The 21,595-nt window shown below is 43.5% G+C and overlaps 2 protein-coding genes across 4 annotated transcripts in view; both read right to left on the reverse strand.

Moving 5' to 3' along the window:
- Window positions 1–21,595, reverse strand: part of LOC122542453 (signal-induced proliferation-associated 1-like protein 2) — a 557,075-nt gene that overhangs the window by 500,935 nt on the left and 34,545 nt on the right. The gene's annotated exons all lie outside the window — the stretch shown is intronic.
- On the reverse strand, window positions 46–1,920 carry LOC122542464. Its single transcript, XM_043680193.1, has 2 exons — window positions 1,105–1,920; window positions 46–1,065 (listed from the first exon to the last, which is right to left on the reverse strand). Exons 1-2 carry the CDS (start codon window positions 1,815–1,817, stop codon window positions 1,053–1,055), a joined length of 726 nt encoding a protein of 241 aa, XP_043536128.1. The 5' UTR covers window positions 1,818–1,920; the 3' UTR covers window positions 46–1,052.

Below are 21,595 nucleotides of genomic sequence, written 5' to 3' on the forward strand. Positions count from 1 at the left end.
GCTCACGGTGCCTGATCGCCCGCCAGGAGTCGATGGCGTGGTGCATGGTCTTCCTGGCCTTTCGTTTCTTGTGCTGGCGGCATGAATGACACGCCAGCAGGAGCCAGGCCAGAGCCAGCAGTAACTGTATGCCTACAATGGTGTGTGAGATGATTCGGATCCAGGGATGGATGTTCACGTTCAGGCCCCAATCCCACACCCTCTGTGCCCACCCCTGGGACTGCAGAGCTGTGTCTGTGTCCTCCTTTAGGTCCTTTACATGCGACTGCAACTGGTGATACAATTTCACTGAGTGTCCTACCCGGGTCCTAAGCTCCCGTAAGACCTCAGCCAAATGTGGGATGGGGGCTTGTTCAGGCTCCTGATATTCCCTGAGGGCGTCCCTGAATTTATCAGTAGTTTATATGGACTCGGGGTTCCGTCGTCGGACCTCTGAGATGTGAGCTTGCCCAACCGTGACTGGGCGCCTGGGGGCGAAGCAGAACTCGTGCTGGGGAATCGGGCACTGCAGTCCATTATACCAAAATGAGATTTCAAGAGTGGAGACGCAATATCGTTCCCCCCACCATACCCCGCCCTAGTGAAGTGGGGGCCCGTGGGTTCAATTTCAAGGGTGCAGCCCTGTGTCCGGTTGAACCCGCAGTCCGCTGTTTCACTCCTTCGTAAGGGGTGAGGGCAGATGGTAATCGCCCCCCGCTGCTTGCAGCCTGTAAGCGGCACCCCGTACACAGCGCTGTTTCGAGATATGGCTGTGTGGTGAGCTAATCGATATTTGAGGGAAGCGTTTTCCCGTATGACTCCGATGTTCTCAATGTGAAACAGGGGAAATGGCCCCGACTCTGGGGTGACCAAGGGGATCAGGAGGACAATCCCGACTCCTGTCGCCTCACTGACCTCAAAGTCGGGCATCACTGGGTATACTCTGGTCATACCCTTCAGAGTCCGGTTGTCGAGCAGCCCGGAGCGCCCCGCGAGTGAGGCCAGTTTCGCACTGTCGATCCAGTCGGGCACCTCCCCCCTTTGGACCCGGTCAAGATTATGCCGGATCTGGGCTACCATCCACAGGCCACATGCATGGCCTGGTCTATAAGGCGCCATCCACAGGCCACATGCATGGCCTGGTCTATAAGGCGGTTAATGGTGTGGGCGTGTGTCTCCAGGACTGCAATGCCGTCGAGCTGGGTGAATACTCGCTCTTCCCCCAGGCGTGCCTGGTCTGCCCGATTTGTGAGAGACCTCTGTAGCAGGTCCCTCATTACCCCTTTTAGTTGCTCGACCTTTTCGTTAAGGCCCTGGATGTCTAGAGAGTTTACTACGGATGTTCCCGTGTTGAGTCCTGTGAGAGCATCGTTGACTATGCGCCGTCTGTGTCGTTGTGTGTGCGTGTTATGTATGTCATTTCGGTAGTGGGTTGCTCCCATGGCATCTATGGCCCTCTCTATAATCTCCTTCCCCATCATGGCGTATAGGTTGCGTACCTGTGCTGTGCAATAGTCCGGTACCCGGATGCCCAATATACTGACCAGCACAGGCACGACCTCATGTCGGACGTTGACATAAAGGGCCTCTCCTTCATCCCACAATACCAGTCCCCCCGCCGCGGGCCCCGGTCCCAGAGAGGGGCATGGCAATATCTCGGGAGTCGTGGTCGGGGGCGGTGGAAAGCACAAATACAAAGAGACTACTGCGGCATTAGTAGGCTCGTAATATCCGCAAACAGACAGATCCCGTACAGTAAAGGCATCAAAGGCCGGTGCAGAGGAGAGGTCCTCGGGCATGGCACACATTGTCCTGAACATGCAACCCCCCAAGTCCATCGCCTCAGCACGCCGACGTGCAGAATAAACAGAGTGTCTGTACGCCCGGGAGGACCTCCAGCCAGGCGTTGTAGAACGCGTCGATCACATCGGGCTTGTCCCTTGCAGGCGTCGAACGTGTTGAAGGCAACACCATGGCGGTAGAAGTTGTCATATATTTCGGGGAAGGAAGGCACTAGTCCTAGGGCGAAGAGGAGAGCAGGGAGGAGAGCGGTGCACCGGTGAAGCATGATCTGGTGTGGATTTTATCTGTCCTTTGTCTCCTATCTCCCGGTCACGTGGGCGGACCGGCAGCTGCTGAGTTCTGCAGGTTTAAAGCTGCGACTGCTGTTTAAAACACAAAATAAATTCTTATAGTTTCCTGATGTCAGCATAGTCCCGCGGCAAAAGCAGGGCGGCTCTGATGCCCACTTGTAATGGTTACAAATCAACTTGGACCAGGAACAAGCCTTTGGCAAAATAATGCACACTGCATACTGAATGGTACTGTCTCCAAAACTAAATTTAAGAGGAAATTTACAAGTAGGGGTGGGGGGGCAGGGGGCTGACAAATTGCAAGTCTGACACAAACATTTTTCAAGGTGATATTGCTAAGTAAAGTAAGTGGGCAATAGGTTGGCAAATGTATGTGAGATAATGTGAAGTTGTTAATTTTGGAAGGGAGAACCAAAGAACAAAGTAGTATTTAAATAGAGAAAAACTGCAATACAAACACTTGTGCACCAAACACAGAGCAGCAAGTAATCATAAAAGCTACTGGAATTATGGCACTTAATTCAAGAGAGTTGGAGTATAAGATTAAGCTTGTCTCATGTGTATATATACAAGGTGCCGGTGAGACCACACCTGGAGTACTATAAGCAGGTTTGGTCCTTTCATTTAAAGGAGAGATATTATTTCATTGGAGGCAGTGCAGAGAAGGTTCACTAGGATAATCCCTGATGTGGGATTATGAGCAAAAGGTTAAACAGGCTTGGATTCTACACATTGAATTTAAAAAATGAGAAGCAATCGCTTTGAGGCATATAGGATTCTTAGGGGCGGTTTGACAGAGTAAATGCCAAGAAGATATTCCCCCTTACGGGCAATCTAGGGCCATGGGGCGTAGTTGCAGAATAAAGGGGCACGAATTTAAGACTGAGATAGAGAAGAATTTCTTCTCAGACTGTTGAGTCTCTTTGGAACTCTGCACAAACAGCTCTATGGGTATATTTAAGGCTGAGATAGATTCTTGTCAGTAGGCAATGGGAATCAAGGGCAATGGGGAAAGGGCAGAAAAGTGGTGTGATTGATGTCAGCTCAGCATGATTGAGGGGCCAAAGGGCCTTCTCTCATTCCCATTTCTTATAGTCTTACATGGTTGCAACCAATCTTTGGAGCAAAGTGTCCAGGTACCTTCCCTCTTTATCAATGCGGCTCAACGTCAGCAACTCTGATTCCAGCTCCTCAAATCAGATCCAAAACTCAAGCTGCAAACACTTCCTATAGATGTGGTCACTCTGGATCACATTGGTGTCCAGCAACTTACACATATTGCACCAGTAATAAATCATCTATCCTGCCATCATTTGATTTAATTTATAAAGTAATTACTCAAGGTTTCCTGCTCTATTCCCCAATTTACTATAAAACAAAAAGAAAAAAAAACAGCAATAAAACTACTTGGATATTAGATTGATAAAGAGAGAAGAAAACACTACATACCAAAACACAACTGAAGACTTTACTCTAAGAACTAAATATATTCAGTAATCCTCACCAATCAGCTTCTTTCCCTACACACACATTACTATGTGGTTAATGGCATTTTCTCTACTTAACAAAAATTACTATTCATTACAAATAAATAGATTCTAGTTACAGGTAAATAACTATGAACCACCGACATACAACTCAAATCATTAAAACTCTGACCCTGTCTTATGAAAGACCACCGATGCACATGTGGAAGCAAACAAAAATAACTAATGTTATAGGTGGAGGCAAAACCGGGGAAGGCGTTCAATGGTCCTTGACCACAGGATTCACTGAGGTGATCATTTTGACTTGCCATTTGATTATTTCTCACTTCTTCAGGTACTTTCACCTGCCTGCAAAATTACAAGTAGTTTACAATCTGTAAAGACTCTTGGTAGAAAGCAACAGCTTACAAAAAACTAGCATGGGAAAACAAACTGCTTTCTTCAGGTTTTTGGTATCAGGTTTTTAGACAAGGATAGCACCTTCCTTTATGGAAGTCTGAAAGCTTATGAAAACCAAAAGGACTGAGAATGCTGTAAATCAAAAGCTCAGAAGTTCTGAAGCAGGGTCATGGACCCAAAACATTAACTCTGATTTTTGTTCACAGGTGCTGCCAAACCTGCTGAGCTTTTCCAGCAACTTGTTTTTGGTTCCAAAAGCTTATGCCCATCTCATTCACATCCACAAGCTGTTCAGCTACATGAGAGCAATTCAATTACATGACACACAATTGCTGGCAGGAAGACCACGCTTCTCATGGGTAACAGATCATCACTTCATAAACCAAATCAGTTACTTGTCATCGGCCAATCTCACTCTGTACACCTTCCCTTGTGCTAGTTAGTCTGCATTAAACTCTCATCAATTGTGCGGCTTGCTTTTTAAAAAGTGCAGCTAAATCTTTCATAATTCTTGGTTTTTAAAATAATTATTTTCCCATTTCAGTCCACAATCAAAAATACAGAAAAGCAATACATAACTGTCATTATAGAAAACTCATTTCCAACATTGACACAAAAAACATGAAACGATTTTTATGTTAGAGAATAGAATCAGATTCTGATTTCATGGAAAACATTGGGGGAGTATACACGACAGATGTGTGTTCAGTAATACAATGCTTAAAAAGGGTGAAAAAAAAAATCAGGCTGACCCCACTATTGAGCAAATACAGACACAGGATTAATGAATTAAATTCACATTAGCAATCAACTACTTCAACTGAAACAACACTGCTTTTTACATGTAATAGCTGCTACATGTGCTTCAGAAAATTTTCAGTAAAGTCAAAACTTTATAAAACTTGCATTTTAGAAACTGCAACAGCTTGAGAAAGTGATGCCTCAACTGACTTGCTACATAAAAGCTCCAATCCAGCCTTATCAGATTTCTTCAGTAAAATTCCAATCTGTCTTACAATTGGCCTAATCAGTTTATGTAGACAACCTTCAATCCAGTTTTAAAAAAACAATTTTAAGGAAATCCCAAGAAATTGATTTTTGGTTGAATCCCTGATAGTCAGCTTATAAAAGGTTGAATCCTGGCAATAATCAGCCAGAAGTATCAAGTGGATGATCCATCTCAGCCTCCTCTGGAGAACCTCAAAAATCAGATAGCAATTTTGAGCTAATTTGCTTCACTCTACATGATATCAAGAAATGGCTGGAGGCATTGGATACTGCAAAGAACATGGGTCCTTGCAATATTCCAGCATTAGCACTGGAGAGGTGCTTCGGAACTTGTAGTACTTCTAGCCAATACAGTTCCAGTACAGCTACAACACTAGCATTTACTCTACAACATAGAAAATTACACTAGTATGTTGTGTACACGAGTCCAACCTGGCCAATTATTACACCCATCAGTCTAGTCTTGACACTATCCAGGATGATACAGCCTGCTTGCTTGGTACCACTTCCGCAAATCTTTACACCGTTTATCCACAATGTTCATTAGCAGAGCATGCGCTGTAGAAATTCACTTAGACTCCTTTAACAGCACCTTCCAAACCCATAGTCTCTACCTAGGAGGACAGCAAAAATACATGAATACCACCATTCTTCATGTTCCCCTCTAAGCCATTCACCATCCAGACTTGAAAACATCTTGCCATCCCTTCAATGCTCCCTGCGTAATGCCATTGTGAATATACCAACACAAAATGAGCTGCAGCAGTTGAAGAGGCAGATCTCTACCACCTTCTCAAAGGCAACTAGAGTTGAGAAATAAATGCTGGCCCAGCTAACAATACCTTCATGCCATAATGATGATTTTAAAAAAAAACACTTCAGACGTCTGCTCCAAACATTGATTATGATGTTAGAGGGATTAGGATGTCAGTTTGGGGAGGGTGTAGTAGTGGGATCAATTAATAGTTACTCAGGAGTTAATTTTTAATTCTCAAGCTTAAGTCACCCAGGAGAAACTGAAATGAGTCAAAACCAGCCAAACATTAACCCTAAATTATCCTTTGCTGGTTTGAAACAGTATCCCCACCTCTGTTAAATGACTTTTGATATTCTGACTTTTTCCATGCGTTTAATAGCTTGGAATCTCAGACAGCTCTTTGTAATCAAAACTCTAAATGAAATGCACAGCATTTCATCTGTCTAACACAAGTTTCACAATTGTACATTAGCAGCCTTTTGAACTTACTTTTGCTGCCACTGGGTATCATCCAAATCAATTTGTCTAAGGATATTAGTCTCTTGAAAAATGCAGCCTATTTGAATATCATCCCTTTGAAGGTGCTAGCTAAAAAAGTTGTATTAATTAAAAGTATGAAGGAGACAAAGATTCGTTGGTAATAAATATGTATCAGAGATTTTATTCATCATGGGATAGTATTCCCAATTCCTCCACCTCCACCGTATCTGCTCCCAGGAGGACCAGCTCCACCACAGAACACACCAGATAGCTTCCTTCTTTAAAGACCATAATTTCACCTCCCACGTGGTTGAAGATGCCCTCCAATGCATCTTATCCATGTCCCGCACCTCCGCCCTCAAATCCCACCCCTCCAACTGCAAAAAGGACAGAACAACCCTGGTCCTCACCTTCCACCCCACCAACATCTGCACAAACCGCATCTTCCGCCAACACTTCCGCCACCTACACACTGACCCTACCACCAGGGATATATTTCCCTCCCCAACCCTTAAAAGTTTTCCACAAAGACCATTCCCTCTGTGACTACCTGGTCAGGTCCACGACCCCCAACAACCCACCGTCCCCTCCTGGCATCCTCCCCTGCCAACACAGGAATTGCAAAACCTACCGCCCACACTTCCTCCCTCACCTCCATCAAAGGCCCCCTTCCACATCCATCAACGTTTCACCTGCACTTCCACCAATGTCATTTATTGTGTCCGTTGCTCCTGATGTGGTCTCCTTTACATTGGGGAGACTCGACGGTTTCTCACAGAGTACTTTAGAGAACATCTCCGGGACACCCGCACCAATCAATCCCACCGTCCCGTGGCCCAACATTTCAACTCCCCCTCTCACTCTGCCAAGGACATGCAGGTCCTGGGCCTCCGCCACCGTCACTCCCTCACCACCCGACGCCTGGAGGAAGAACGCCTCAATTTTCTGCCTTGGAACACTTCAACCCCAAAGGATCAATGTGGACTTCATCAGTTTCCTCATTTCCCCTCCCCCCCACCTTACCCCAGTTCCAACTGCCAGCTCAGCACCATCCTCATGACCTGTCCTACCTCCCAATCTTCCTTCCCACCTATCCACTCCATCCTCCTCTCTGACCGATTACCTTCATTCCCACCTCCATCCACCTACTGCACTCTTAGCTACCTTCTCCCCAGCTCCGCCCCCTCCCAATTATCTCTCCACCCCAGAGCCTCCCTGCCTCATTCCTGATGAAGAGCTTTTGCCCGAAACATCAATTTTCCTGCTCCTCAGATGCTGCCTGACCTGCTGTGCTTTTCCAGCACCACTCTAATCTTGACTCTGATCTCCAGCATCTGTGGTCCTCACTTTCACCTGGCTGACAATTATTGCCTATTCCCAATTGCCCTTGAAATGGGTGTGGCGAGCAATCATACTGAACCATAGCCGTGCCCTGGGCATAATACATCCACAATGCTGCTAAGAAGGGAATTTTAGGATTTCAACTTAAGAACAGTGAAGAAATGGTAGAGGGAGGTTAAAAAAAGTGAAGAAATTCCAAATTAGCATGATGTGCAGCTTGGAAGAGGCAGCCCTGCAGGTGGTAGTACACAGATATATCCACTGCCCTTGCCCTTCAAGGTGGTGGAGATTGCGGCATTGCAAGCCATTCTCAGAAGAGCCTTGAGGACATTAGCCACTATTTCCTTTATGCACCGATGTGTGTGTGTATGTTTGCACATTGACCCATCATCTGCATGGGTTTCTGCCAGATGTTCAAGTGTCCTCTCAGTCCAAAGATGTACAAATCACATGAACTGGCAATGCTAAATTGCCCATCGTGTTCAGGGACCAGTGGGTTAGGTGCTTTAGCCATGGGAAATGATGGGCCAAATGCCTGCTTCCACACTGTAGGGAGTCTACAATGATCCTATAACTCATCTGAGAAAGTGGGTGGTCTTCCATCACTTATCTGACTTTTGGCTCGTTGAGGGTAGACTGGTTCTGGGGAGATAGTAGACAAATTACTCTGATCTGTTCTTGTAGCCACAGTATTAAAATGACACGTCCAATTCAAATTCTGGTCAAGGGTAACCCGCTAAGATGTTATTAGTTGTGATGGCGAGTAGCACTGAATGCCAGAGGAAAATTGTTGGAGTTGCTTTTGTTGGAGACGCTCATTTCTTGGCAATTGAGAGGCATGAATATTACTTGCTCAAACTTGGAAGTTAGAGTTCTGGCTGCAGATGGAAACATGCTTCAGTATTGAGGAATTGTGCATGATTGAAAATATTTAGCACTAATGAACATTCCCACCTTTGACCTCAATAACTATCGGTGCAGCTGCTGAAGGTGATTGAACCCAAAATACTACACCAAGAAACACCTACACTGACTTCTTAAGACTGAACAGATTGACCAACAACCAAAACCATCCTCCTTTGTGCTAGGTATAGAGTCAGAGTCCTACAACATGGAGGCAGGCCTTTTGGTCCAAATTGGTTCATCCACACTAACCCTATTCCCTGCACTTGGCCCATATCCTTCTAAACCTTTCCTAACCATGTTAAAAATCACACAACACCAAGTTATAGTCCAACAGGTTTAATTGGAAGCACACTAGCTTTCGGAGCGACGTTCCATCAGGTGAGCACAACCTGGTGTTGTGTGATTTTTAACTTTGTATACCCCAGTCCAACACCAGCATTTCCTAACCATGTATTTGTCCAAATGCCTTTTAATTGTTGTTAATATACCCACCTCAACCACTTCTGTTGGCAGTTCATTCCATATGCATACCACCCTGTGTAAAAACGTTGCCCCTCGGGTTCCCTTTTATTCTTTCCCCTCTAACCTTAAATTGATGCCCTTTAGTCCTCGATTCCCCAACCCTGGGAAAAAGACTGAGTGCATCCCCCTATTCATGCCCCTTATGATCTCATACACTTCTATAAGATCCCCCTTCAGTCTCCTATACTCTAAAAGAAAAAAGTCCTAGCTTGTTCAACCTCTCCCAATAACTCAGGACGTTGAGTCCTGGCAACATCCTTGTAAATTTCTTCTGCACTGTTTCCAATTTAATAACATCCTTCCTTTAGCAAGGTGACCAAAACTGAACACAATACTCCAAGTGCGGCCTCATCAACATATTGTACACCTGCAACATAACTTCCCAACGTCTATACTCAATGCCCTGACTGATGAAGGCCAGTGTGCCAAACGTCTTCTTCATTGCCCTGTCTACCTGTGACTCCATTTTCAGAGAACCATGCACCTGAACTTCAAGGTCCCTCTCTTCCACTACACTCCTTAAGGCCCTACCATTCACCATGAAACTCCTACCTTGATTTGACTTCCCAAAATACAATACTTCACACTTATCTATATTAAACTCCACTTACCATTTCTCAGCCCAGTTCCTCAGCTGATCAAGGTCCTGCTGCAATTTCTAATAAACTTCCTCACACTCCACAATACCACCTATTTTGGTGTCATCTGCAAACTCACTAGTCATGCCTGGTACATTTGCATCCAAATCGTTGATATAGATAACAAACAGCAATGACCCCAGCACCAATCCCTGAGGTACTGCACTAGTGACAGGCCCTCCAGTCAGACAAGCATTTTTCCACTATTACCCTCTGTTTCCTACCATCAAGCTAATTGTGCCTCCAATTTCCCAGCTCACAAGATTCCATGCAATCTAACCTTCCAGAGCAGACTACCATGTGGAACCTAATCAAAGACCTTACTGAAATCTATACAGACTACATCTATTGACCTGCCCTCATCAACCTTCCTGGTCACTTCATCAAAGAACTCTAAAATTTGTGAGGCTTGATCTCCTATGCACAAAGCCACGCTGACTATCCTAATCAAACCATCTTTCCAAATGTATGTATATCTTATCTTATCAGAATTTTCTCAAGTAACTTACCTACCACACATGTCCTGCTTAATAGTCTATTACATTTTACATTTTTTTTTACATTACATTAGTGTGGAAACAGGCCCTTCGGCCCAACAAGTCCACACCGACCCGCTGAAGCGCAACCCACCCATACCCCTAACACTACGGGCAATTTAACATGGTCAATTCACCTGACCTGCACATCTTTGGATAGTTCCCAGGTTTTTTTTTTGCAGTCCTTCTTGAATAAATGGCACATTTACTATCCTGCAGTCTTCCAGGATCTCACTCGAAAGGCTAACAATGATGCCAAAATATCAGCCAAAGCCCCCATAATTTCTTCTCTAGCCTCTTGCAGTGTTCTTGGATATATCTTGTCAGGACCAGGAGATTTATTCACCTTCATACATTCTAACACATCTAACACCTCATCTATTGCAATACGGACTGTCCCCAAGACATGACCATTAACTTCCACATGTTCCCAAGCCTCCACATCTTTCTCCACAGTAAACAAAGGAGAAATATTCATTGAGGACCTCACCCATCTCCTGTGATTCTACATGTCCACTTTCATCCTTGAGGGGTCCTATTCTCTCTAATTATTCTTTTTTCTTTAATATACTTAAAGAATCTCTGTGGACTCACCCTAATCTTCTCAGCCAAGGATATCTTGTGCCCCCTTTTCGCCCTCCTGATTTCCTTCTTCAGTAAACCCCTGTGTCCATTGTATACATCCAGGATTCCCTTGATCCCAGTTGCCTGCACTTGAGCCAAATCTCTTCCTGTTTTTCTAATCAAAGCCTTAATACCTCTGGACATCCAGGATTCCCTATTCCTGTCAACCTTGCCTTTCATCCTCTCAGGAACACAGACTTCAAACTCTAGCTATCTCAGTTTTAAAAGCCTCACACTTGCCAGAAGTCCCTTTGCCTGCAAACAAACTACTCCAATCAACTCCAGCAAGCTCCTGTCTAATTCCATCAGAGTTTCCTTTGCCCCAATTTAGAACTTGAACCTGTGGACCAGTTTTGTGCCTCTCCATAACTAGTTTAAAATTAATAGAACTATGGTCACTGGTCCTGATGTGCTCTCCCATTGTCACCTCAGTCACCTGTCCTGCCCTGTTTCCCCAAGAGTAGGTCAAGTCTTGCCCTCTATATACTGCTTCAGGAAACTTTCCTGAATGCACTTAAATTCCACCCCATCTAAGCCCAGACTGCTAAGAAAATTAAAATCCCCTTTCATGACAACCTTATTGCTCCTGCAAGTCTCCACAATCTCTCTGCATATTTGTTCCTCTAATTCTCATTAACTATTTCGGGGCCTATAACGTCACCATCCCCTTCTTATTTCTTAGTTCCACCCACAAAGCGTAACTTCAGTTATTTAATTTTTGATTACTGCTGTGATACCCATCTTAATCAAAAAATGCAATGCACTCCGCCCCCCCCCCCCCAATCCAAAGCAATGCTCCCTAACACATTAAACTGTCAGCCCTGTCAGCACCTTAGCCATGGTTCTGTAATGGCTGTAATATCCCAATCCCATGTACCTATCCACACCCTGAGTTCATCCACCTTACTTCTCAGCCCTCTTGCATCAAAACAGATGCAATTTAATCCAACAGGCATTCTTTGCTCCCTGTCATGTTCCAGCCTGACCGATCTCTTCACTTTACTCTTTCGGATTACTGTATCTCCTTCCAGCCTCGCACTTACGGCCCTGCTGTAGGAGGATCCCAATCTAGTTTAAACCCTCCCTTGTAGCAGTAGCAAACCTGGCCACCAAGACATTGGTTCCCTTTCAGTTCAGATGCAATCCATCCCTCTTGAACAGGTCACCTCTGTCCCAGAAAAGATCCCAATGATCTAAAAATCTGAATCCCTGCCCCTTGCACCAATTCTTTAGCCATGCGTTCATCTGCCATATCCTCTGTTCTTACCCTCACTAGCACATGGCACTGGAAGTAATCCATATGTTGGAAGCTGGGGTGCCTTTAAGTCAGAATCTTTCTAGTATTTTCTGTGTAGTATGAGACATCATTAACTGTTATCACAGCAGTTACTTAGTTTTTCAAATGTGAACAATTTCAAATAAACAGTACATACCAGCAAGGCAACTATGCTTCCTAAACTGATAAAGATCTATATGGGACCATACGTACTCCATCAATGTCATGAGTAGGACAATAAAAGTTGTGTTACCAAACAATTTTAAAAAACCTTCAGATACAGGTGGGCAAGTGGGAAAGGTTATCCTAACATGATGAATGATTATCCCACATATATTGGCTTAGAGGGTGACTGACGCATCATTAACTACGCGTCCTCAGAAATAGCGTAGATCAACTAGGGTGCAGGGTCAGAAAGGTTTTGAAAGGGTCCTGTCTTTTTCATTGGACGATTGAGGGAAGACCAGGGAGATGGTTCCCTAACATTAGCAAAGCAGGAGGGTGAGATCAACACACTCCATACCACTACTTGTTTGTCCAACGGTTTCAGTGAATGATCCTCAATTGTCACAGGTTGTATTTTTTTTCTGGTCTACCTAATGTATCACATCTAAACCGCTAGTCTGTAAAACCTAATGCATAACCTGAAAATTCATTATGAATGATTGACTACCAATATTGGGGAGCAGCAGTCATAAATGCACAAAATCTAAGAGGTTCAACTACAACCAGTGGAGAGATATTCCCAACCCCATCTCAGGATTCCCATGACTTCAGTTATACTAGACCTCCTTGACGCCCTAGTCAAGGGTATATGAACAAGAAATATTTGGAGGAATATGGGTCGGTGCTGGCAGGTGGGACTAGATTGGGTTGGGATATCTGGTCGGCACGGACAAGTTGGACCAAAGTGTCCGTTTCCACACTGTACATCTCTACGACTCTAAACGTTGCCTTGATATCAAGAGAAGTCATTCTAGAGTTCAGCACTTTTATCCAGATTTGCGCCATGGCTGTAGCAAGGTCACAAGCAGAGAGAACACAAGCGATTGTTGAATGAGTGCTGCTTGATAGAAATGTTGACAACTCCTCACATCACTTCATTGACAATTGAGGATAGACTAGTGAGAGGCAGTAATTGGCCAAATTGGATCTGTCCTGCTTTTCTTGTGTACATATAGCTTTTCACAATAAATGTGTGTTCCAGCTGTACTTAAACATTATCTCTCGGTGCATGGCCAGCTCGGGAGCACAAAATCTTCTGCACTGCTGCCGAAATGTTGGCTGAAGTCATAGCCTTTAGAGTATTCGGTGCCATTAGCCATTTCTTGATATCACATGGAGTGAACTGAACTAAAGAATAGCATGTGAAGGTGGGATGCTGTGGAGGCAAATAGATGGATAACTCACCTGACAATTTGTTTTCTTTTAAAAAAGATGTTTTAGCAGTTTGATGCAACCGAGTGGCGAGCTGGGCCATTTCAAAGGGCATTTAAAAGTCAACTACATTGCTGTGGGTCTAGAGTCACACATAGCCCAGGTCAGGTATGGGAGGCAGATTTCCTTCACTAGAAGGCAATTGGCAATGGTCATCACTAAATTAGATTTTAATTCCAACATTTCTTAATTTAATTCAAGTTCTACCAGCTATTACAGTGGGATTTGAAACACAACCCAGAGCATTAGCCTAGATCCCTGGACTTATAGTCCGGTGACCTTAATGCTAAGGCACGACCTCCCCAAACTTTAGGTATCAACTGCATTAGTGGAGGAGGGAGAGAACAATTATTCAGATGATTTTGTTTATCAAGGCACTCTCACCTCCTACTAGCTATTTATAGTGCTGCATTTGCAGACATCTGGGAGCTAATCATTTACAACCTTCTGCTCTGCAATGGTTTCTGTGCTTTTAAAGGTGCAAGTGAAGGGAAAGAAGAAATGAAAAAATGTGGGTGATTTAATCTTTAAGGTGCAGGATATTAAGAAAAAAAAGAGTATAAAAACACAAGTGCTGCATGTTCAAATGATACAAAAAAAATACAAAGTGATTCAGTCTTTTATTATAGTCCTTTTTTTTGCACAGCAACAGTTTTAAGACTCTTATGAGAGCTGTTGCTGCATCACTTGAACGCTGCATCAGCAAGAATGCTCCCAAATCTTGGGTTCCAGTCCCACTCCAGAACTCAAGAACAAAAATGCACACTGACATTCCACTGTAGTACTAAAGGCTGCATTTCACAATCAAAGGTATCATTTTTTGAATGAAATCTTGAAAGCCATCTGCTTCACTGCCACACAACAAACTTGAGAACAAAGTTAGAGTTTGTGGAATAAAATAGACATCAACAATACAGATACAAAAATAGTTAAGTAATAAGAAAGAGAGAGTAATAACAGTTATTTTCTGGATTGGGGGAAGGTTTACAGTGTAGTTTCCCAGGGGTCCATGTTAGGACCCCTGCTTTTCCTAATATATATTAATGACCTCTAGCTCGCGTATAAGGCACAATTACAAAATTTGTGTCAAGAGTTTTTTAAGCCAGCACAAAGTCGTCCTACAAGACATGGGACAGTTCTGGATCTAAATTTAGGAATGAAGCAAAATGTAGAACAGTCAATGGGAAAGCATTTTGGTGACAGTGACCACAATTTAGTAAGATTTAAGGTAGTCGTGGAAAAAGACAATGATGGACCAGAAATAAAGGTTTGAATTGGGGTGGGCTGATTTTAATATATGTAAGAAAGAACCTGGCGAAAACAAACTAGGAGCAGTTCCTTATAGGAAAATCCACAGCAGAACAGTGAAAGTCTTTCAAAAAAATGGGGTAGTGGAAATGCAAGACCAAGGTGTTCCTGTAAACCTAAAGGTCAAGGGATGTACAGGATTGAAAAGAAAGGTAAGCCTAGGGTAGTGAGGGGTCAGAATACCATAAACCCTACAGGAGTAGAGAAAGTGCAGAGTATTACTTAAATAAAAAAGGAAATGTAAAAGCAAAGAGGGTGCATGAAAGAAGGACTGGTATGTAAATCAAAGTAAGATCCAAAGGCATGTTAAAAGTATATTAGAAATAAAAGGATAAGCAGCGAAAGAGTGAGGGCATTACAGAACTGTGGCAAACAGTAATTGGAACCAAATATGTAGTTGAGGTTTAAAAGAGATCTTTACATCTACATTAACAATAAAGAAGAACAATGTAGTTGTATAAATCAAGGAGGACTGTGATTACACTTGAACAAATTACAATTGAGGAGGAGGAAGAGGAGATATTAGTTTTAATGAGATTAAAATTGGATAAATTCTCAGGCCTAGATGAAATGTATCCAAGGCTGCTGGAGAGGAGACTCCAGGGACCATGACATGAATTTTCAAATTTTCAGGAAAGATGCCAAAAGGACTGGAGGACAGCCAATATGGTAACATTATTCAAGAAGGGTGACAAGGATAAAGCAGATAGCTATAGGCCAGTGAGTCTAACATTAGTGGTAAGGAAACTATTAGGAAAAACTCGAAGAGAATTAATCTCCACTTGCAGAGGCAGGGATTATTCAGGTATAGTCAGCATGGATTTGTCAGGAGAAGATCCTATCTGACAGGTTTCAAGGAGGTAACCACATGAGTGGATGAGGGTAGTGCAAATGGATGTAGTGTACATGGACTTTGGTAAGGCTTTTGATAACATCTCGCTTGGAAGACTGGACAAGAAGCTAAGAGCCCAGGAATTCAAGGCATTTTGGCAAATTGGATCCAAAATTGGTTTAGTATTGGGATGCAGAAGGTGACGGCCATTTTTGAGACTGGAAGTATACAGTAGCATACTGCAGATTTGGTGCTGGGTTCCTTGCTGTTTGTAGACTAGACTAAAGATCTGGACTCAATTATAGGAGGTTTGATCAGTGGTTTCACAGGTAGTAGGAAAATACTGAGAGGGAAAGTCTTAGACTACAAGATGTTTTAGATAGGCTGGTCAGAAGGGCAGAACAAATGGAACTTAATCCTAAGTGTGAAATGATGCATTTTCGGAGGACTATCAAGGCAAGGAAGTATACATTGAAGGTACAGAGGATTTGGAGGACCTTGGTGGGCACATCAATAGATCCTTAAGGTAACAGGACAAATGGATAAGTGGATAAGGTGGCATCTGGAATACTTGCCTTACTTCATCAAGAGTCATTAATATGGTGGAACTGTACAAGATGGTAGGCCACTCAAATCTAGCCAAAAAACTGCAGATGCTGGAAATCTGAAACACACAGAATGCTACAGAAACATAGCAAGGCTGATAGCATTTGTGGAGAGAGAAACAGAGTTAATGTTTCAAATCTGGTATGACTCTTCTTCATCATTAGGAAACTGAGGTACTGTGTGCAGTTCCAGTCACTACACAGTAAGAACAATTTGACTGCATTAGAGAAAGTGCAGAAAAGATGCACCAGGATGTTGCCTGGACTGGAGAATTTGAAGAGATATTAGATTGGTCTAAGGAAAATAATCCCAATCAATGAAGGCTGAGAGCACAGCTGATTCAGGTGTACAAAATTCTGAAATTGAGTACATTGGAAGAAACCTTTCATTTCAGTACAGGGGTCAAGAACTGTGGTGGGAAGGCACAGTTCAGATAATAGGTGGTTTTGAGGGAATTTAGGAAAACTTTTAACACCAAGAGTGGGTCTCTGGAACTCACGCCTCAAAGGTAACATTGAATAAGCTGAAGCGCCATAACATACAAAGCTACAGGCCAGGCACTGGAAAAGGGGACTAGATCAGATAGTTGCTTGATGTCCACTGCAGACATGATGAGCCAGAGTTTCTTTCTGTGCTGAAAAATTCGATGACTAATATTTATTCTTCATTCTCAAAAGCAGATTGTCCAATCATCATCATCACCACATTACTGGTTTGTGGGAGCTTGCTGTATACAGTATTCAAAATATGAACATTTCAATTAGTTATTGAACAATTCATTGGGATTCTGGCTGATGTGCTGTCTTGCATCCACATATACAAGGTATTTATATTATGAATAATATCACAAAAAATTATCAATTTAATACTGTTGTAATGAACATTGATGTGCCAAGAGGTCATGAAATATTCACATAGGTCACAGGTTTGAAAAATGCTGTTGAACAGAATTTGGCATATTTCTGCTGTGCATTATGCATTTGAAGAGAGAATCGGGAGTAGAGAGATAAATGGGAGAGGGTGGGGCTGGGAGGGAAGGTAGCTGAGAGTGCAACAGATGGATTAAGGTGGGGAGGGAGGGGGAAGGTGGTAGGTCAGAGGGGATAGTGGGGCGGATCGGTGGGAAGGAAGATGGACATATGGGATGGGTCATGAGAACAGTGAAGAGCTGGAAGGTTGGAACTGGGGTAAAGTGGGGGTAGGGGAACTGAGGAAACTGGTGAAGTCCACATTGATGCCATGGAGTTGGAGGGTCCCAAGGCAGAAGATGAGGCGTTCTTCCTCCAGGTGTGCGGTGGTAAGAGAGAGTGGTGATGGAGGCGGCCCAGGACCTGCAGAGTGTATCCGTTGCTCCCGATGCGGTCTCCCCTACATTGGAAAAGACAGGAAGCCTACTCGCAGAGCGCTTCAGAGAATTTCTCCGGGACACCTGCACTAATCAACCCCACTGCCCCATGGCTGAACATTTCAACTCCGCCTCCCACTCTGTCGAGGACATGCAGGCCCTGTGCCTCCTCCATCACCACTCCCTTACTACCTGACGCATGGAGGAAGAACGTCTCATCTTCCGCCTCGGGATCCTCCAACCCCATTGTATCAATGTGGATTTCACCAGTTTCCTCATTTCCCCTCCACCCACCTTACCCCAGCTCAGCACCGTCCTCATGACCCATCCCATTTATCCATCTCTTCCTTCCCACCTATCCTCTCCTCCGACCTATCACCTTCGCCCCCACCTCTTGTACCCACCCCATCTTCCCCTCCCATTTATCTCTCCACCCTTGGGGTTCCTAGCCTCATTCCTCAAGAAAAGCTTCCACCCAAAACGTCGATTTTCCTGCTCTCCAGAGGCTGCCTGACCTGCTGTGCTTTTCCAGCACCACACACTTGACTCTAATCTCCAGCATCGGCAGTACTCACTTTTGCCTATTATGCATTTGATACACACTGCGCACTGGTGGTCAATGGATTGAATACTTAAGATGACCAATGGAGTGCTAATCAAGGAGGCTGTTTGATCAATGATGCTGAGCTGTCTGTTGTTGGTGCTGCACTTATCCAGATGAGTGAATAGCATTCCAATATTTCTCCTGACTCTTGCCTTGTAATGGTAAATAGGCTGTGGAAAGCGAGGAAATCAGCAACTCATCACTGCATCTGACCTACTCCCAGAGTAGCAGTATATACTTAGCTAGTTCAGTTAAATTTCTGGTCAACTATAACTGCTCAAATATTGACACTGGAGTACTCAGCATTGGCAATGATACTGAATATCAAAGTTGAAAAATGCTCATTCTTTTTCATGTCGAGTGAACATTTTTCAAGTTTCACCAATATAGAACAACACTGTGACCAAACACTTGTTAATCTTCTATGTTTGATGCTCTTAATCAGGTTTTGTTCCACAATCTCTTACTCAGCTTAAAAATAATAGCTGCAACTATTGAATTGCACACATTGATTGCAGAATCAACTGACATTGCTAGCAATTATGAAATCTAGATATACGAATCTATAAACAACCTTTTGCATGTTGTTGTTAATGCAGATTTGTAGTATGGCAACACCTTGAACCTTCCTTATGCTGATGGACATGCCAAAGAGTCTGCCTGCTTGCTGAAGATATTCCATGATATGAAATGCTGTTTTGGCTTCATCAGCACAGAACATAAGCAACTTTTAAAATGCTCTCGTTCCACTGAGTAGGTTTTGGTGCCTTCACTACTCCATCATGAAGTTGTTCCTTTGTGTTCTTAACTCTCAAAGGAATTAAAATTATTTTTTTAAATTGCAGCTTGATTTGAAAAGTCATCAAAACAAAAGTTAGGTGCACATAAAGCTATCGCAACTGACCATTTTCAGATCAACGTTCCTTACATTTTTTTTCTTTTGATCATTTTTCAAGGAAAAAAATCAAAATGCACAGCAAGGTGGCTCAGTGGTTAGTACTGATGCCTTACAGTGCCAGGGACCCAGGTTCGATTCTAACCTCAGGCATTTGTCTAATTGGAATTTGCACATTCTCGCAGTGTCTGTGTGGGTTTTCTCTGGATGCTCGGATTTCCTCCATCAATCCAAAGAGATGCAGGTTAGGTGGATTTACCATGCCAAATTGTCCATAGTGTCCAGGGATTTGCAGGCTTAGTGGAAAATGTGGGTCAAAATGTGTGGCGCTGGAAAAGCGCAGCTGGTCAGGCAGCATCCAAGGAGTAGGACAGTCGACGTTTTGAGCAAGCTCTTCATCAGGAATGTGGGGTTACATGGATAGGGTCTGGGTCTGGGTGGGAGGTTCTTTGGAGGGTCACTGTATACTTGATGGGCCACATAGCCTCTTTTGATACTGGAGGGATTCTATGATTCTAAGGAAAATTCCAGTTTGTCCAAGAGCAAAAGTAGAGTAACAAATGGCTTTAACAACAATAAGTTATGAAGGGCATAATCAGCCAGCATTCTCCTGGTTCAGATGCTATTACCCCATCTGGAAATTGACTTATGGAAACTAGATTTATTTCACTACATGCAATACAGACTGGACAAAGTACCACAGGACAACTGGAGTACTTAGAAACAAACTCCCTAAAGAAAGGAATTGGAGAACATTGACAGGGAGAGCATTTAAAAAAATAATTAACATCTGTTTAAGAATTAAACTTGTGGTTTGAGAATTATCAAATTCTGCGCAGGATATCAGATTACTGGGCTTGTGTTGTTTAAAAAAACATGCATTAAAATAACTGCTGATTTTCACGAGGAGACTAGTCACTTTTAATGAATGTGGGTCAAGAAAGCAAAAATGTACCCACCAGTTGCAGATGCAGATGAAACAAAAGACCATGTGGAGTTCTCGTTATGTCCATTATCATTTAAAAATACATAAACACCTACTCTCACTCACTGCAGCAGATGAAATTGATTTTGTAACAAGAGTATTCAGTTCTCCTTCTAAAAACAAACACACTACTACTACTACAACTACTACTACATCTGAGGTCAACTGGCATCTTTCCTGAACTAAATCAATGATAGAAAAATACTTTAATCACCTTTACACTACAAAACTGTTGTTTCAACAAAAAGAGTCTATAGCACACGTGGTTAATATTCTATAACCACCTAGTTACAATCTCTGGGTCGCTAGCCTAGATTTGTAAGTTGAAAAACCCTCAGTAGCAAGTTGTGAAACTGAATTCAATAAATCGGGAAAAGTTCATTTATTCAGGTCCTTCCGGGAAAGGGATCAGTCATCCCTACTTGCCTGACCGACCTGTGACTCCAATCTCACAATAGACAATAGACAATAGGCGCAGGAGTAGGCCATTCTGCCCTTCAAGCCTGCACCACCATTCATTATGATCATGGCTGATCATCCTCAATCAGTATCCTGTTCCTGCCTTATCCCCATAACCCTTGATTCCACCATCCTTAAGAGCTCTACCCAACTCTTTCTTGAAAAGTATCCAGAGACTTGGCCTCCAGCCTTCTGGGGCAGAGCATTCCATACACCCACCAATCTCTGGGTGAAGAGGTTTCTCCTCAATTCTGTTCGAAGTGGCCTACCCCTTATTTTTAAACTGTGTCCTCTAGTTCGGGACTCACCCACCAGCAGAAACATGTTTCCTGCCTCCAGAGTGTCCAATCCTTTAATAATCTTATACCTCTCAGCCTTCTAACTCAAGCGTATACAAACCCAGTCACTCCAATCTTTCAGCGTAAGATAGTCCCACCACTCCGGGAATTGACCTCGTGAACCTACGCTGTACTCGCTCAATAGCCAGGATGTCTTTCCTCAAATATGGAGACCAAAACTGCGCACAATATTCCAGGTGCGGTCTCACCAGGGCCCTGTACAGCTGCAGAAGGACCTCTTTGCTTCTATACTCAATTCCTCTTGTTATGAAGGCCAGCATGCTATTAGCTTTCTTCACTGCCTGCTGTACCTGCATGCTTGCTTTCATTGACTGATGTACAAGAACACCTAGATCTCGTTGTACTGCCCCTTTACCTAACTTGACTCCATTTAGGTAGTAATCTGCCTTCCTGTTCTTGCCACCAAAGTGGATAACCACACATTTATCCACATTAAACTGCATCTGCCATGCATCAATCTACTCACCTAGCCTGTCCAGGCCACCCTATATTCTCCTAACATCCTCCTCACATTTCACCCTGCCACCCAGCTTTGTGTCATCAGCAAATTTGCTAATATTACTTTTAATACCTTCATCTATATCATTAAGGTACATTGTAAAAAGTTGCGGTCCCAGCACTGATCTCTGCGGCACACCACTGGTCACCGCCTGTCATTCCGAACGGGAGCCGTTTATCACTACTATTTGTTTCCTGTCAGCCAACCAATTTTCAATCCA

The sequence above is a fragment of the Chiloscyllium plagiosum genome, chromosome 3 (assembly GCF_004010195.1).
Source record: "Chiloscyllium plagiosum isolate BGI_BamShark_2017 chromosome 3, ASM401019v2, whole genome shotgun sequence".
Lineage (NCBI taxonomy): Eukaryota > Metazoa > Chordata > Chondrichthyes > Orectolobiformes > Hemiscylliidae > Chiloscyllium > Chiloscyllium plagiosum.

Bases quoted from the DNA above. Each gene is read 5' to 3' on its own strand.
- LOC122542464 (XM_043680193.1), bottom strand. From the start codon at position 1,817: ATGGACTTGGGGGGTTGCATGTTCAGGACAATGTGTGCCATGCCCGAG.